Source organism: Ipomoea nil, unplaced genomic scaffold (genome assembly GCF_001879475.1).
Source record: "Ipomoea nil cultivar Tokyo-kokei standard unplaced genomic scaffold, Asagao_1.1 scaffold3321, whole genome shotgun sequence".
Taxonomy (NCBI): Eukaryota; Viridiplantae; Streptophyta; class Magnoliopsida; order Solanales; family Convolvulaceae; genus Ipomoea; species Ipomoea nil.
The window spans coordinates 4039607-4058929 of record NW_017619749.1 but is presented as its reverse complement, the minus strand read 5'-3'; the positions used below and the strand labels follow the sequence as shown (position 1 = coordinate 4058929).

Here is a 19323-nt window from a genome sequence, read left to right as displayed (position 1 = left end):
CAAAATAATATCAATATTAGTCCAACTAAAAAAAATATGATAATTAAAAAAAAAAAAAAAAAAAACTGTCATTGTCGTCATTGCGTAACGTCCATTACAAGCTTATAGTCCAGTCCATACACGTATATAGTTCAATTCATTAGTCATTACTCATGGATGGTTTGAACTTTCTTAGTGGAGCCTCCACAAGCTTGAGATTAAAAAAAATAAAATCATTTACCTTTTCAACTTGTTTATTGTGAGAGAATAATAATACATGCCAAGTATTATGAATCTAACAACTCGAGTATACATATAATAATACAATTAGTGAAATGTTAATATATTTCTCGTGAGAAGGGATTTGTACGTCTTGAGATGTTTTTGGTAACTTTAATTATTGAAATGTTGAAATTTGTAATTTTTTAAACAATTAAGAAATTAGAATACTTCTTAAAGTTATATATATTGATAATAATAGACTAATTTGTATAACAAACAACAAATGACGGATCAAAACGAATTTTCGAGTACGAGACATATTCAATTGTGTGCACTACTATAATGTTTCCCAGATGGAACTCCTCCTCAACCACCACTTGCAACATGAATATAACCGGCAAGACAACAAGAAAAGGAATGCCACAATGGAGCTGACGTGGAATCAACAAACATACACCAATGTCTACTCAACGAATATATATATATAATAATAATCCGTGCGAAACACTTGTCACAAACGTAAATTTTGTTCACTTTAATAATGGTTCATACCCAAGCTAAGTTCCATGTTATAATAAAATTTATAACTCAATAACTCATTAACTAAGTGAGTATAGAGCAGTTTTAAATTTCCAAGTCAATTGTCGCACCTATTAAAGGTGCTTACGATTCAACCAAAATATTAGTATTGTATACGACGGTGGAAACGTGAGTAAAAAAAAAAAAAAAACTCATTAAGTGGGAAATGTCACTGTTTGGTATCTACAAGATATGCATCATATATTGAGTATAACTTTGTAACTGTGAAATTTGATTCTGTATTTTTGTTCATAATCTATCACTAAGACAATTGAGTTGCTTGTGTGGACCCTATGCCGAACACTGCTATATATATACGTATGTTTCTTCTGGAGGCCATCGATCTCTACAAACAAATTAAAACCCAAACTTCAAATAATTCGATCTCGCAGGTAGGTTACGTTGTCTGATAACTGGCCGGAGATATGTCGACGGCGGCATGCGAGCTCACGGAAATGTACGTGCTTAGAAAGCATCACAGAGAGAAGATGAAACGAATAGCGTCAACGAGTGAAAACGATGAGACGACGAAACTAGAGGGAAACACGACGACAAGCACATCTCGAGAGTTGGAGAAGAGGCAAAACGGCAGCGGTTGTTTCTCCACCATGTTGTTTAAGAAAGTTTATCCTGTTCGTGCGCCTGTGTCTGATTCTTGTCCCTGAAAAACCAACCAACCAAAGCAACGAATCAACCGTACGTGATCGAGCAACAATATAGATATTGAGATGTTCAAGGATATGATGCTACTGCTATTATACACGTACGTATATATATGCATGTGCGCTACCTACCTAACTTCCTCTATGAAAATTAAGATCATATTAGTGTATATATACATACACGCATGTATACGTATATATGTATGTATAAATTTTGAGATTCTAAATATATATAATAGTTTTAATGAGCTATATGCTATGCGTGTGTATGTATATGATGGATATATTATGAGCAAATCGACCCGGAAAAGTGAAGCGAGAAGGTGTGCAGCAGACCCCAAGTTGAGTTCCGTGCTCGGCCCAAGGGAGCTCGGCCCGCAAATTATGTTGTGGATTCGTGTTCACAATGCATTGTGGACACGAGTTCAAAACGACGTCGTTTTCAAGGAAAACGCGGCATTTTAGTTTTAAAAAAATAAATTGATTTTGCCTCGTTGTTAACAGCGTTATTTGTTTGTGGCATTATGAATGTACAATTATGGAATTATGAATGTACATTTATGAAATTATGAAGGTAAGTTATGGAATTATGAACTTACAATTATGAACATATCGTGATAAAATTATAAACATAGAGTTTCGAAAATTATGAATGTACAGTTATAGAATTATGAATGTACATTAGTGAATTATGAATGAACATTTATAGAATTATGAATGTACAGTTATGAAATTATGAACACACAGCTCTGACATTATGAACTTACAATATGAACATATAGTGATAAAATTATGAACATAGAGCTTCGAAAATTATGAATTTATAGTTATTGAATTATGAATGTACAGTTACGGAATTATGAATGTACAATTATGGAAGTATGAATGTACAGTTCTGGAATTATGAACACAGAGCTCTGACATTATGAACTTACAATTATATATGAACATATAGTAATAAAATTATGAACATATACTCCTATAACGAAGTGGTCTGAATTTTATTATTTTTTTTTTTAAAAAGTGGAAGATAACAGTGCCACTAACGGCACCGTTACCGTGTCCACAATGCACGCTGGACATGTGTCCATAGCATAACGATTGAGCTCGGCTCAGGAGAACTCCGTGCTCGGCCCAAGGTACCTCGGCCTGAGAGAGGTCGTCCATATTGAGCTCGGCACGACTGGCCCGCGGACCTGGTCTCGAACCTGGGCACGGTCCGTGCGGGAGATGTAATCGTTCTCCGTTTTAAGGGCCGGTTGGGGGTTTGTTTTACATTAGGACAGATTCTCTCTCTTACATTATTCTATCATATTTGTCCTAAATTAAACTACCATTGTAATAGCGTTACATCGCCTTGTAATAGCTCGATAATTGTTATTTAATATAATATTCGGTCTCCGCAACATAATCGTTATTTACGACATCGTTTTGCCTATTTTCTTATCCATTCTCTATTACAGTATTTATCGGGTTTATTGATTCGGTCTATCCGAATTATTAAATCCATCAGTATAAATTAAGAGGCAGAGTTTATACTTTCGGTGTTATTTCTTTAATACAACCTTAACAACCTATGATAAATGGTCCACGTAACCGCAATAAACTCAATCAAGTTGATTATGTTGTTGACTTGGTAATCATAATGCATGTTACAAATTTGACTCATCATAGCCTTGCCAACACAAATTTTCTTTATTTGTTTTCTTTCTATAGTGGGGATAGTCGCACGTAATGATAGACTTATTATCCTTATTGATTTGAGTAGGTCAATTATGAACAAAGTAAAAATTTGTTGACCTCCTTATTCATATAAGTGTATAATTTAGTGTTGAGTTAGACACTTATACAGTTACACCTATAACCGATCGATATGATTGCCCTTTAATGTTTTCCTCCACACTCACTTTATCTAAATAAAAATTTATTTAAAGCTGCTGTATGTTAACATCCTCATAATTAAGCTTTTCTATTAAGTTGATTTCCTTAAAAGTGCTATAATGAATTGCCCACTGGCTGGTAAAAAAGCAATGCAACTTTCTCTAGCATAATAATAAAAGGAATAGAAATTACCTCAAGTATTATTGTTTTGACTAGTATTTTCTATGCGCAAAAATTGATGTCCAATATTAATACTATATATTATTTTAGATTTATTTAGATTTTAGATATTTATATTATTGTATAATAATAATGATAATAATAATAATAATAATAATAATAATAATAATAATAATAATGTATGTAAACTATTTTTATAAATTTTATATTTATATTTTAGAAATAACTTATATAGTACTCCAATATATAATGTCTATGTATTATTATCATTGAAGAAGATAAGAAAATATATAGTGGATGCATATGCATGACAACAATAGTTGAAAAATATAACGAAATTATAACGTTAAGAGTATTTTTAACTAAAATATTGTATAGTACAACTCAGATAACATGCATAATGTATTAAAAAAAAAAAAAAGAGTAACAAAAAACATATATAAATGAAGTGCATATATAAATTTCATTCGTACTTATTAATTTTAATTTAGATAATATAAAATCTTCATATAACTAATTAATATACATTTGTTAATAACAACGAATTTCATGTAATGTATATAGAGAGACATAACTATTTTTTTATAATTATTTATTTCCAAGTATAATAATAGACTTGTAAATAAAGTATCTATGTATAGTCAATTACTTACAGTCTCATATTTATTTGTATTTTATTTTAACAATACAAACTATTTTTGCCTCACCCAGCAAAACAAAATCTAATTAGTATTTTTTTTTTGAAGCGTATCAAAACAGCTATTTTTCCCCAAAAACTCAAAAAGAAAGAGTTGGGGAGAAATAAGTCAGTAGCCATTGTCATGTTTACTTTCCTTTAAAATAAAGTGGAAAGAAAAAAAGAAAAAAAGAAAAAAAAAGGTGACGTTGCAGTAGTGCATCCGTCCAGGGAAAGTTTTAGAAAGCAAAGACGGATAAAAATGTTTTATTTAATAATAAAATAACCAGGCCAATACGAAATTAGGGAGAGGTTAATTAAAAAGATGAATGTAGGACAGATTATATTAAAAATATGAATTCAATCATAATATCCTCTAATTGAATATTTTTTTTTATTAAAATACTCGAAATAATATATTGACTATAATAGATGTTTCACATTTAAATACTAATAAATTTTTTTTTTTTTAGAAAGGTAATAAACTGCACTATGAAAGCTTTATGTGATGAGTTTAACTGAGATGGTGTTGACAAGAATCACACTTGTAAAATCATTCTCATACGAGAATTATATTCCACCCACTCAGACACTCATGTCCATCACAAACAAATATGTTTTAATTTTTAAGGGATGGTCTCATTTGTGCTTATTTAAGGGTGGTGCATGCTAATTGCTAATATATAAATAAAATTGGTAAGGTTGATGGGGGATTAGGTGGTGTGATTAAGATAGTCAATCAAACTTGTGGAATGCGTAAAACACTCATCAGGAGGGATTTAAGGAGCTGAGAATGCCACAAATGAGATAGGCCGGTTTGGTGGCATAAGCTAACATATGATAATTTGAAACAATTAATAAACAAACTATTAATATAAGGGAAAAATGTCAAATAGGCTCTCGAACTTTAACTTAAAAGTCAATTAGGTCTCTAAACTTTTTAAAGGTGCAATTACATCCATCAACAATTTATTTAAGTGCAATGAAGCACAAAAACAAATTAATGACATGCTATCACAAGTCATTAGGGTTCAGGCCACCTTCCGGCGAATTTTTTGGCAAAAAAAAAAAACAAAAATGACCGGCGAAATTTCTAGCAAAAAAAAGTGACCGGAGAAATTTTCGGCAAATCTGGGTTGGATGCTGTTCACTTTTTTTTTGCCGAAAAAATTGCTGGAAGGTGGCTTGAACCCTAATGACCTGTGATAGCAGGTCATTAACTTGTTTTTGGGTTTCATTGCACCTAAATGAATTGTTGATGGGTGTAATCGCACATTTAAAAAGTTTAGGGACCTAATTGACTTTTAAGCTAAAGTTCGAGGGCCTATTTGATCCTTTTCCCTCAATATAATTATAAAGTTAAAAGATGTAATTTTTTGTCTAATTTGAATAAAAGTCAATCTTTATAATTTAATTTAAATTTATTAGATTAATCTCACAATTCAATCGACCCAAATTTGGATCAATTGACAGATAATCATTGTTTCCAATGTTTATCATGAATCAAATGTTTCTTACTAGCATTCTGAATTTGTAACTCTATAAATCAAATACCCCATAATTACATAGAGATAAACCAATTTACGTTATTCATAACTGATCGATCATAATTAATAATGTCAATAGATAACTTTCACATAGAGTTAAATTTGAAATCTTATAATTACCAAGTTAATTGTCAATCAGTTTGGATGTGTTGTCCCGTTATATCTTATTTTATTCGGAGTATCTAGAACAAGAGGAAGTTTTGTTTAATGTACCTTTATTGTTGCAAACTACTCCAGGAATGATGTCTTGGAATGAAATATGAATAATGAATTATTCTGTAGTAGTTATAAATACTCCGTATGATAAAAGACCAGGTTACCAACTACAAGGATTATTTTTTTCTTGAATTCCCAAGTCAACCTTTGGGGGCAATCTCGTCAATTATTTGACGTCAATTTCAAACCCCGATCTGTCCTCCACTGGACCTCAGTGTGGACTGTGGAGGCATCATGAGATTCATCAGACTCCACACCACCCACCGAACAAACACACCAAATTATTGCGCCGTGGAGTTGAGATTGTTTACTTATTAATTTCCACTTTTACACCCCCTAATATTAATGATTATATAATAATGCTTATTTAAATTAGGGAGAATTGTAATTTTCGTCTATGAATATAGTATACAAAAAAAAAAGTTAAAAAAATTATTAAAAAAGTAAAAACAAAAAATAGACACATGTCATATTGAGAAGTAACAACCTACTAGACAGGTTAAAATATGTGACATGACTATTTTTAGTCTTTCGTCAATAAAATCGTTGAAATATGGTTAAATAATAGATCAGTTCGATCATTTTTATACAAAGTGAATTAATTGGATATATTTTTATTTTTATTTGTTTGAAAAAAAAAAAACAACAATTTTACCGATATTTCAGGCAGTGTAAGAAGTGAGGGTCATTTTAGTAACATCACACGTTCCCCCCACCAACTCATGCAATCGGTCACAGATAATCTATCATTAATCAATGACAATTACGGTCCTTTGGCGGGATTTCTCTTTCTTTACACATCACCCCTTACTTTCTACCTTAATTGCAGTTCCACCCCTCTTCCTGAGTGACGTCAGCCTGTAGAACATTTGAATTCAGAAAATTTAAACCCCCAGATTTATTGAAAATATACGCTCCAGCCCCTGTCTGTCTGTCTGTCTGCCTCTGAGTCTCCCCTTTCTCTTCTTTCCAAAGATTCTTCTATTTTCTTCCTTGCATTTTAAGCTCTCCCCAAATCTCATAAATTAGGTAGATTCAGACAACTACAGACTTCCTTATTTGTACACTAGGAGTTTATTATTATTATATTTTGAAAAAAATATATGATATTTTCGAATTTTCTTTAATTTTTTCTTGAATATGGTGTGGGAGCTTTTGAATGCGAAATGCGTGAAGACCCACTGATGTTGTCACTGCTACGAAGCTGACGTGTGTGCATTCTGCAGTGAGAATCAGGCAAGCCATAAAAGATTGTATTTTGTGTTTTTGAATGTGGAAATAGTGATGGTAGTTCACTGTTTTCTTTATCTTTCTTGGCCTTTTCTCTTTGTTCTTGGGCTTTTTGGGACACACTATTGACTGCATCTTTGCTAAATTTGCTGGAGTTCATTTTCTAGAAAAGGACTCACTTTGTTCAGTTTTTTAAGGCCTTGATTGTTTCTGGGTCCCATAATTTCAGCAGTTTCTGGGCGATCCAGATTGTCTGTTTTTTTCTTCAAGTGGCATCTTGTGGAAGTTATTGATTAAGTCAAAGGTTGGGATCAGATAGGTTTCGTTGATCTTCAGCTTATTTGTTTAATTGAGAAGTGGCATTTCCTGGATTTTGCTCAATTTTCAGCTCGGAGTAGTTCATGTTGTCTGAGTAGTTTTCAAGATCCGGTTCTTCTGATCTCCCTTGGAACACTCTGGGGTTTAGTTCCAGCTCACTTACTGATTGTTTTGCATTAGTTAATGTTTGTGCATATAGTTCTTGGGGTTATCATGAACATTAAGATCACTGCATTGCCTCTCAACTAATGCCAGCTTATAGAACCCACCCACCATCCATCATTCCATCTTCCCCTTTTCTTGTTTTTCTCCCAATGGCCTTTTAATTGGGGTTGTAATTCTTTGAGCTAATTTATGCATCCTATAATTTTTGTAGGAATTTGTGATTTAAATGGTTAACAATCAACATCATGAATTACTATCAGGCTAAAAGAATGCTGGTGTCATCACTTGTTCATTGTTACAATATTTTCTACATAGGACTTGGGTTGCTATTCATCTATTAGCCTTCTTTCTGCTTATTGATATGGTTCTATGCAAAAATTGGATTGGCACTTTCTGATTAAAGATTCTTACAGGGAAACTGAGATTCTCTTGTACATACATAGGCAAGGGAGCCCAGGGTTGTTAGCTGTTGTTAGACTAGAATCGCAATAATGTCGAGGATCACCAAGTGGAAGCTTGAGAAGAATAAAGTTAAAGTGGTCTTTCGGCTTCAGTTTCATGCAACACATGTAAGCTTGCCCTTCAATATATGGAATTGCATATGATCTTCTATGAGCCCTCTTTCTAATGATATGTTTAGTATATAGTTGTGGCTTCGGAGTCATTTTGTTATGCGGTCTTCTTTCAGTTCTTTGATCCTCACATTCTCACTCTAGACTTGGGTGGATTTTGTTTTAGATTCTGTTTGTAAGCTGGACAGTTTAAAGGAAACTTGTGTTTGTGTTATATTGTGCTTAAAATTGTGTTTGTCTTGTCTCATGTTTATTCCATTTGAATTCTTGGGAACTTTTTCATTTCCTTAGGGTCAAACTGACCAGTTCTGAACTTGAAATTCTACTTCGTAGTTACTCTGTAGAAGCCATTAATTCAGCCAATTCTTTGGCATTCAAGTTCTTCTGGTGAAGTACACAATAAAAATCATCAATGCTTTGTCCAAGGAGGAAGATGGTTTCTTAAAATGCTTGCCTTTTCCGTGGTGGATGCATTCACTAAACAAAGTCCTGTCCCTTTTCATGTTACAGATCCCACAAACTGGATGGGACAAATTATTTATATCATTTATCCCAGCAGACTCCGGCAAGACAACAGCAAAGACAACTAAAGCAAGTGTGAGAAATGGATCATGCAAATGGGCAGATCCTATTTATGAGACTACGAGGCTTCTCCAAGATGTAAAAAACAAAGAATATGATGAGAAGCTGTACAAAATTGTTGTTGCAATGGTGAACTTTCCTACTGCATTCTATGCCCTTCTTATGTATCTACATGATCTATGGTCATTCCTTTAATTGAAAAAATGCTTCCATTTTCAGCTCATGGGACAACTAGATCAAATTAATTCTCCATTTTTCCTTGCATATCCTATGAATTTTAGTTTCTTGCAGTAGTAACTATGGCTCTGAATTTAATTTACTGCTTTTAGGGTTCTTCGCGAGCTAGTATTCTCGGTGAGGCTACAATCAACCTTGCCGAACATGCGGATGCTTCGAAGCCTTCTGTAGTTGCATTACCTCTTCATGGAGGCAATACAGGAACTATATTACATGTGAGTGATTATGGTTTTCCTAAATATTTCTTCTGCTTTCTATTTCAACATTTCACTCTTTACCTGGGCAATTCACAGTTATTACATTGATGTTTTGCAATAGATTGTCACACTTTTTTTTTTCATTTTTTTTTTTCATTAAATTGCTTTTTTAGTATTTTTCTTTTTCACTTATCTACACTATGTGCAACTTGAGCCTTCTTGTGGTTTTCTATGTCTTGATCTTAATAGGTTAAGATCAATTATCAATTTAATATTTGAATAATGTTAAGAGTCCCACATCTATAAAATAAGAGAGAACATATGGGTTTATAAGGCCATGGGTTAGACTGGCTAATTGGTTGGATTTTAATCTTTTAGTGTGGTTTGGCCCATGTTCATTATAGCCTAGTTGAGTGACCCTAGCCCAATCTTTGTTAGTAGTAGTTAGCAATAGTTCATGATGTTGTAACTTGCACTTGTCTTCTACTTTATCTTCAACATTGTGCTATCCTTTACCAGCTTTGGATTACTCAATGATTGAATTCATCGTTGCATTAATCAATTAATGTTGTCTCTTTTGATATTTTTATTGACTAAATGTTATTATGCCAGGTCACTGTACAGTTGCTAACATCCAAAACAGGATTCAGGTGTGGCATCATTAAATGGATATGTAGATAATAATCACTCTCTGTAACAACTTATAGTAGTGTATATTTGGCTACAGAGAGTTTGAGCAGCAAAGGGAACTCCGGGAGAGGGGTTTGCAGTCGGGAGTTGATAATAAGCCTGATGACACAGGCCCTGGAAAAGTGTCGGTCTCCAGAGACGCTGCTCGTGGTGAAATGGAAAAGGTGTTAATTCCTGACCTCATACATGTTTATCTAATTGCCTAATTCTTTGTAGTTGGTTCAATTCACTTGCATACTCAAACTCCTGGTTAGTATACTTTGTATACCCAACTTTTCTAGTATGTATTAGATACTGACTAAGGCCCTGTTTGGTAAAATGGTTATTAGCTGTTAGCTGTTAGCTGATTGGGTTAATTAGAGAGTATAACTAGTTGATAACATTAGCTGATTGTAGAAATGTGTTTCGTAAATTAGCTGTTAGCTGATGACTGTTTGGTATAATTTCTTCTCTCAAAAAGCTAATTGAAAAAGTTGTTTTAAGCAACTTTTTGAATTTTAGCATTTTGGAGTTACAAAAAGCTAATTAACCAAACACTTATATTGATTTTTTTAACCAAATCAAACAATTAATAGTGGTCAATACTATATGGCATGTGTTATGCCTCTTCTTTGGACAGAGTTTTATGTTGATATAGTTTCTTGGCCATTTGTAAGTATAATTCCCCCTTTGGCTCCTTTTGCGGTGATGCAGGGCAACAGAAGGGCTAGATTCAGACCAGATGCTAAAGAACTTTCGTCAGTTGAAGAAGTAGAAGAATATGGAGATATGGCTGTCGGATTTGATGGCTCTTCTAATGCATCAGAAAGTTTCTATGCTGAAAAAAATGATGCCTCCAGCATGCAGGAAACCAATAGCCTGAAGAGTGCAGCTTTTGGTGACTCAAATGAACCTCCCAATAGTCAAAGCCCACAGCCAAGACAAACAACTCCTTCTGAAAGTCAAGTCGTGGCTCGTGGGAGTAATGATTCAGTTCATGGATGGGTTTCGGACTGCTCTATGGATAATGACTTGGCAATTGCTTGTGATGAGAATAATCGACTCAGAGGAAGCTTAGAACTGGCAGAAACGTCAGTTTTTGAGCTGAAGCTTGAAGTGAGTTCTCTGCAAAGTCAAGCTAATGAACTAGGCATTGAAGCCGAAAAGTTTGCTCACCTTCTTGCCGCTGAGATATCCTCTGGTGAAGAATTGGCAAAGGAGGTCTCTGTCCTGAAACTAGAATGTTTGAAGTTCAAAGATGACGTTGAAAGACTACAGAATTTAAAAACAAGCCCTCAGAGTACAGAAAAACAAAATGTACATGCTGATTGTGGCCACTTAGTTCAAGAAGTACAAGTTAAATGGATCAAAGGAATTTTACTGCTGGAAGACAGGATACGTGACCTTCAAAATAAGACTTACCTTGGTTTCCATGAACGAGAACATAGGCTTCTCCAGTCGGAACTTGAGGTAATGGTGCAGATTCTGCAGGATATAAAACAAGGGTCAGAGAACGAAATATCCTTGCTAAATATTGTGCCACCTGTAATTACGGATGTAAAAGAGGTAAGAGACCCTTTTTTACAGAAAACGGAGCACCCTTTGCCAGGACTTGGGTTGGATTTGGATTTGTGTCCACCCGTAGATATACTTCATCATTTTAGTATACCTTCCCTTGTCTCTCAAGGACCGGATTCTCTGGGTGCTGTAGATGCAATGAAAACAAAAATTTTCGATCTCATAAGAGAACTGGATGAAGCAAAGTTTGAAAGGGAAAACCTTGTCAAAAAAATGGATCAGATGGAGTGCTACTATGAAGCACTCGTTCAGGAACTTGAGGAGAATCAGAAGCAAATGCTGACAGAGCTGCAGAGTCTTAGGAGTGAGCACTCTACTTGCATGTATACAATTTCTAGCAGTAAAGCTGAAATGGAGTCCTTGCGCCAAGATATGAATCTCCAGATTCTCCAGCTTGTTGACGAGAATCGCAATTTAGATGCCATTAACAAAGAGCTGGAGAAAAGAGCTGCTTCATCAGAAGCAGCTCTTAGGAGGGCACGCATGAACTATTCAATTGCTGTTGAAAAGTTACAAAAGGATCTCGAGCTCCTTTCATCACAGGTTGTCTCCATGTTTCAGACTAATGAGAACCTCATCAAACAAGCATTTTTAGAACCTTCAATGGCAGAGGACCTCGAGTATGTAAATGGTTTGCAATACTTAGAAAGTTCTGATACTACAATGCAATTGCAGTTCCACAATCAAAATTTAAGTACGAGGAAACAATCACTCTGCGGAGATGTCCTTTTAGAGGACTTGAAGAAATCACTCTTCTTACAGGAAGAGCTTTATATGAAGGTTGAAGAAGACCTTAATGAAATGCACTCTGTGAATTTGTACTTGGACATATACTCCAAGACTCTAGTGGAAACAATGCTCGAGGCAGATCATAGTTCCGTATTAATGAAGAAATATATGGATGAACTTGCTCAGCAGTTAGAGTTTTCAAACGAATGCAGGGATCAGTTAATGGCAAAACTGCAGGTTGCTTTGGAAGATATTAGCATTCTAAATGAGGACAAAGCTAGATTCATTAATAAGTGCAATGAACTTGTTCTCCAGAATCAAATTTTAGTGGATAAACTGGAAGGGATTTCAAAGGAAAACTGTCTTCTCACAGAGAAGCTCATGGGTGTAGAAGTAATTTCAGCAGAATATAGAAATTGCCTGAGCAAATATGAAGCTTGTTTGGAAGAGAAAGCAGAGTTGTCGAGTTTATTGGAACAAGGAAAGCTAGAAAATGGCATGCTTCATACTGAAATATCTGTTCTGAAGGAGGACCTGAAAATTGTTGAGTCCAAACTTGACAATTTGGTTTCTTCAAAGGAAAATCTTCAGCAAAATGTCAGCTTTGTGCAGGATAGGCTAGTTAATGTTTTGGAATCTTATGGTGAGCAATTTATTGGGACTCCTCCTTTGGGTAAAGCCCATCATCCCGACTTGGACTTGAATAATCTCAAAGGTCTTCTGCTCCAAGTCGAAGAGATCCAACATAAATCGTGTAGCAAGATTCTTCAACTCATGGAAGATAACAAGTGTCTAGAGGCTGAAAAACATGCTTCTGAAGTGTCCCTTAGCAGAGCCAGTTCAGAAATTCTTGCAGTGAAGCAAAAGTTTAAAAATAATATACAGGACATGGCGGCTAAATTAGGCACATCTAACGCCCTTGTGGAGAAGCTTCAGTTTGAACTTGAAACTGTTGCAAATAAACTCCACTTCACCTCTGAAGTGGAGGAAAAACATGCACAACAGAACCGAGAGCTTTTGGCTGATCTCTCCCTCTTGGAAGTTGAACTGCAAAACCTCGCATCTAGAAATGGGCATGTTGTTCAAGAGATATTAGGCCTGGATTCTTTAGCTGATGAAATTGGGAGAAGCAGCTCAACGATTGCTGAGTTATTACAAGAGAACAAGGACCTCATGATGTCTTTGCAGGGTAAGACCGAGGAATCTGTCAAGCTTGCATCCGAAATCAGTAGTCTGAAAGAAAACTTGGGAAGCCTTAATGGTGAGTTGCATTCTGAGATAGATTCTAAGGCTGTGCTACAGGCTAGGGTGCAAGATCTTATGTCTCAATTGAATGAGAAGCACGGTAGCTTAAGTGATCTGGAGAAGCGTAATAGTGAGCTATTACAAGAGAACAAGGACCTCATGATGTCTTTGCAGGGTAAGACCGAGGAATCTGTCAAGCTTGCATCTGAAATCAGTAGTCTGAAAGAAAACTTGGGAAGCCTTAATGGTGAGTTGCATTCCGAGATAGATTCTAAGGCTGTGCTACAGGCTAGGGTGCAAGACCTTATGTCTCAATTGAATGAGAAGCATGGTAGCTTAAGTGATCTGGAGAAGCGTAATACCGAGCTATTACAGGAGAACAAGGACCTCATGATGTCTTTACAGGGTACGACTGAGGAATGTGCCAAGCTTGGATCTGAAATCAATGGTCTGAAAGAAAAATTGGGAAGCCTTCATGGTGATTTGCATTCCGAGATAGATTCTAAGGCTGAGCTACAGGCTAGGGTGCAAGACCTTATGTCTCAATTGAATGAGAAGCACGGTAGCTTAAGTGATCTGGAGAAGCATAATACTGAGCTAATACAAGAGAACCAGGATCTCATGATCTCTTTACAAGTTAAAACTGAGGAATCGGTCAAGCTTGGATCTGAAATCAGTGGTCTGGAAGAAAACTTGAGAAGTCTTCATGATGAATTGCGTTCTGAGAAAGCTTCTAAGGCAGCAGTAGAAGGTAAGGTGCAAGATCTTACTTTCCAATTGAATGAGAAATGTAACTGCTTACTTGATCTAGAGAAGTGTAATACTAAGCTAATACAAGAGAAGCAAGATCTCGCGATGTCCTTGCAGGGTGCAACTGAGGAATCTTCCAAGCTTGCATCTGAAATCAGTTGTCTGAAAGAAAACTTGAGAAGTGTACATGATGAATGGCATTCTGAGAGGGATTTTAAGGCTGAACATGAGGGGACAATTCGAGATCTTACTTTTCAATTGAATGAGAAATGTAATTGCTTACTTGATCTGGAGAAGTGTAATACTAAGCTAATACAAGAGAAGCAAGATCTCGTGATGTCCTTGCAGGGTGCAACTGAGGAATCTTCCAAACTTGCATCCGAAATCAGTTGTCTGAAAGAAAACTTGAGAAATCTACATGATGAATTGCATTCTGAGAGAGATTCTAAGTCTGAACTCGAGGGGACAATTCGAGATCTTACTTTTCAATTGAATGAGAAACATAGCAGCTTACATTCAATAGAGAAGCAGAACATTAGTGTAGTACAAGAGAAGCAAGATCTCATAGCTTCCTTACAGGGTAAGACCGAGGAGTCTGTCAAGCTTGCATCTGAAATCATTAGCTTGAAAGATAACTTGAGATGTCTACATGATGAATTGAACTCTCAGAAAAGTTCCAATTCCGAATTAGAGGCTAGGCTGAAAGATCTTAGTTCCAAATTGAGTGAGGAGCATCTCAACGTACTTCACTTGGAGAAGCTAAGTACCGAACTTGCTCATTTTCAAGAGCAGGCATCAGAGTTAGAAGTGGAGAAATCTCGACTTCATAATCTTTTGCTGCAGCGTGATGAGTGTATTGAAAAACTTAAGGAAGATTTGTCCCTTCTTCATGCTCTTAAAAGTCTTGAACTGCAAATGCATGAATCTTTAATAGCCTCTGATGTTAAATTCACCTTTGCTGTAAACCAATATGGAACTGTTGTTCAGGGACTTGTTCAGCAACTTGAACTATCTGATGAGTGTCTTGGAGATCTTAGGAAACAACATGATGACCTACAGGCAAAGTTTAATCAAAATTTTGCACGTAAGGATCATCATAGTGAAGAAAATTTAAAGTTGTTGACAGCTCTTGATACTGTTAGATCTGATCTGGAAGCCTCTCTAGCTCAAAATAAGGTTCTTTCAGATTCTAACAGTGCTACAAAGGCGAGAGTTGAGGAATACAAGAACCAGATTACAATTCTTGAGGATGGTCTTTCCCAGGCCAAACGTTGTCATGCACTTGAAGTAGAACATCTGAAAGACATGCTGGCAAATGCCGAAGAAGAAATTTGGTACTTGATAGCCTCCAAAGAGGAACTGGGCATCATGGTGACAGTACTGAGAAGCAAATTAGATGAACAGCTTCCTCACATGACTTTGCTGGAGAAATACCAAGATGAACAGCTGACATTACAATCTCAGTATAATGAGCTTGCACACAAGCTCTCCCAGCAAGTTCTGAAGACTGAAGAATTCAGGAATTTATCTGTTCGTTTGAAGGAGCTAAAGGATACGGCTGAAGCTGAATGTGTCCTGGCTAGAGAAAAAAGGGAATCTGAAGGACCACCAGTCGCCAGGCAAGAATCCTTGCGAATGGCTTTTATCAAAGAACAGTATGAGACAAAGGTGCAAGAACTGAAGCAACAGCTTTCTATTTCCAAAAGGCATGGAGAGGATATGCTTTTGAAGCTCCAAGATGCAGTTGATGAAACTGAAAGTAGGAAGAGATCTGACGCTTTACACTCTAAAAGAAATGAGGAACTAGCTCTCAAGCTCTTGGGATTGGAATCTGAACTACAAGAGGTACTTTCTGACAAGCGTGAAATTTCTAAAGCTCATGATCGAATAAAGACAGAACTGGAATGTGCAGTTCTAAGCTTAGAATGTTCCAAGGAAGAAAAGGAAAAGCTTGAAGTCTCTTTGCAAGAATGTATGGGAGAATGTTCTAGACTTGCAGCAGAACTGTCTGTGATAAAACAGCAACTCGAGAATGTCAAGTCCCAAAGTACTCATAAAGAAGTAAAACATGGGTCTGATGAGTCAACTAAACCTTCATCTCCTAATTCCTCACATCAGGAAAATCTGATTTCTCCTGAGAAGTTGGTGGATCCATGCTCAAATCTGGCTGGTGAAAGTGAAGATTTGACTATGCTAAACCAATTGCAAACTGCTGGGGTAATTTTTAATGAGTATAGCTTGATGCTACCATGATATATTGCAATGCTTTTCACGATATCACAATATTCACACATAAGTATACTGTGTCTATTTCATGGAATGATGTTTATAGCTTTTCCCTTGAAAGATGCATGACACTTTAAAGAGATAGAAGCAACATAAACGAAAAGAGTCTTACCCAAATCCTGCCTCTTTTTGTGTTCTTTGAAAATTCTTTTCACTATGTACAATATCAAACCCATTCACTGGTTTGTAATTGCACAGAATTATACACCTATTAATCATTCTAGTTTGCAGCAAAACAATATGTTGGTATCTCTAATATTACCTTATATCATTCTTTCATGTAAAAGTCTTTGGTTTTTGACGAGTTTTCTTTTTTTTTTTCCCATTATTTATCAGGGTACTATGTCCGTTGAGGGGAAACTGAATTCCCAACATCTATCTATTGAAGGACTTTCATCGGCAAGTATTGATTTTAAGAACAATCATTTTGGAACCCAAAATTTGAGGGCTAGCATGGAGCACCTACATGAAGAGGTATTTTACTATCATGTGTTACTGTACTTGGGGGTGACAGGAATCCATCTTTTATATATATATATATACACATACTTGCAACTGAAGTTTGACAAACATCAAAATAATCTTGCCTGTTGCCTGCAGTTGGAAAGGATGAAAAATGAAAACTATCTTTTTCCCAAGGATCATCATTGTGACCCAGATTTTCAAGATTCTCAGAGAGAACTTGTGCAATTACAGAAGGTATATAGATTCTCTTCTTTTCTACTAGCTGATGAGGTTGACATTGGCTCCATTTCTATGTATATTTTTTTTATTAAGGAGTATTATATAATCTCCACTGATCATTTTTACTCTTTTTTTCTTAAAGACAAATGAAGATCTTAGAAGCATGTTCCCGCTTTTTAATGAAATTGCTACTGGTGGTAATGCATTGGAAAGGGTTCTTGCACTGGAGCTTGAGCTTGCTGAAGCTTTGAAGACAAAGAGCAAACCAAACATCTTCCAGAGGTAGTATACTGTACTTCGACTTTTGTTGCTTAGCTGACTGGTGCAGAATATGGAGGAGATCTTGTTCCCTTCACTGCACTAAGATTTCTTCCTTACATAGTGAGCCTCTTTTCATTTTTTGTCGTCTGTTTTCTCGTGGTGGAAAGGAGAGGAGAAAGTAAGAGTGTTGGAATTTGTTATCAAAGTATTTTTGAGTGACGAGAGAAACCCACATCCACTACCGGAGAATATGCACTTGGTAAATCCCGCCTTGTGACCCTAGCAGCAAAGGACCACAAGGAGGTAAACCAAACCTAAGTTGCACATACCTGACTGGCTGCTCCCATTAGAAGTTGAACTTGTAACTTTGTGGTTATCGAAGTATTTTTGTTTCACACATATGGGGAAGATTGCCAACATATTAACAGCCTAAAGTGCTTTACTTGCTCTAGAACCTGAGACACAATTCAATCGTTACATAAATACCAAATGCGAATATGAAAAGTTGAGTTTTCTTTTAAGATATATTCATGCTTTTTGTAACTCTTCCTTTTTCTATCCTCTCCAGTTCTTTCCTAAAACAACACAGCGACGAAGAAGCCATTTTCAAGAGTTTTAGAGACATCAATGCAGTAATTAAAGAAATGTTGGAACTAAAAGGAAGGCATGCAGCAATGGAGAATGAACTGAAAGAGATGCATGACAGATACTCTGAGCTAAGCCTCCAGTTCGCGGAGGTTGAAGGTGAAAGACAGAAACTCAAGATGACACTCAAGAATCTCCGGGGATCTAGGAAACTCACTCAAATAAACCGCACATCGTCCTCCATTCCAGCAGAAAATTCCTCCTAGTAAGCTACTTTTTCCACAACATTTGATGGAATGCATTTCATTTGGTTCTGCTCATTTAAACCTGCATTCATGTCTCCAAGGCTCTGAACTCCCTTCAGGCTTCAGGTCTATTAGTCTCTGTATATAGCAAATATCATTGCTGAATTTTGTTAATGGCTTAAATTATATGATGTAGATTTGTCTCTAGTAGCTATACATTCTTTTGGTTTATGCTTCTCTTTTTCTGTTGTAACATCGAGTATATGTAGCCTCTTTTTTTTTTTTTTTCTAGTTAATTTTTGTAATTAAACTTTACCATTCCAGCTGAGTGTCTGCAATAGACATCAAAGTTCTCACCTGGAGTTTTCTTCTGCATTTAGATCTTGACTTTTTGTCTATTCTGTCTGCAAAATTTATGATTATGGATCATATGTTGGAATTGTGGAGCATAATTTATACATTGGATCAGAAACATTTATAGCCAGTTGAAAATTGTGGTAATAATTCATAAGGAAAATGACACTTTTACCCTATGAAGGAGTATATGTTTATAGCGCATTTTCTCCCTGAATTATTCATGTATCTACATTTGCCCCTCAATTATTTTAAAAGTGACAATTTTTTTTCCTCCCGGTTTACATAGCCTTTTCACTTTTGAATTATTAAAACTAATGGCAAAATGGGTATTCATTTGTTTTTATTCTCCAACATATTATTGTTTATATGTGAGAATCAAAATAAACATAGAAAAAGAAATAATGTTTACAAATATTATAATTATAATTTTAACTTAATGCAGAATTAAGATTTAAATACAAATAATACATTATTGCTAAATTTGTATTATGTTGTAACGTTGTTACTAGTATTAATTTAAAATATAATTATAATATTTGTAAATAGTGTCTGTTCTTTTTTGTATTTATTTTTATTTTCACTAATAATTTGTTGGGAAAGGGAAGTGACTTGAAATGCTTATTTTGTCCTCTCTTTTTTTTTTTTTTCCTTATTTTTAACAACTCAAAAGTCTATTTAACCGGGAGGGAGG

The 19323-nt window shown here is 35.4% G+C and overlaps 1 protein-coding gene across 5 annotated transcripts; it reads left to right on the top strand.

Moving 5' to 3' along the window:
• The first annotated feature begins 1092 nt into the window (after nucleotides 1-1092).
• LOC109170504 (putative leucine-rich repeat-containing protein DDB_G0290503) lies at nucleotides 1093-18724 on the top strand. 5 transcript variants are annotated; one of them, XM_019319649.1, is made up of 12 exons: nucleotides 7616-7632; nucleotides 8069-8224; nucleotides 8738-8938; nucleotides 9139-9261; nucleotides 9856-9893; nucleotides 9971-10097; nucleotides 10627-13386; nucleotides 13618-16431; nucleotides 16837-16974; nucleotides 17101-17199; nucleotides 17327-17466; nucleotides 18014-18724. In XM_019319649.1, the coding sequence occupies exons 2-12, from the start codon at nucleotides 8147-8149 to the stop codon at nucleotides 18294-18296; spliced, it is 6801 nt and encodes a 2266-aa protein (XP_019175194.1). In that variant the 5' UTR covers nucleotides 7616-7632; nucleotides 8069-8146; the 3' UTR covers nucleotides 18297-18724. The 5 variants fall into 5 exon arrangements, with proteins under 5 accessions (XP_019175195.1, XP_019175193.1, XP_019175192.1 ...); XM_019319648.1 differs by lacking the exon at nucleotides 7616-7632 and adding an exon at nucleotides 6866-7178 and having other exon boundaries at nucleotides 8099-8224; nucleotides 10627-16431; XM_019319647.1 differs by lacking the exon at nucleotides 7616-7632 and adding an exon at nucleotides 7277-7476 and having other exon boundaries at nucleotides 10627-16431.
• Nucleotides 18725-19323: the final 599 nt, after the last annotated feature.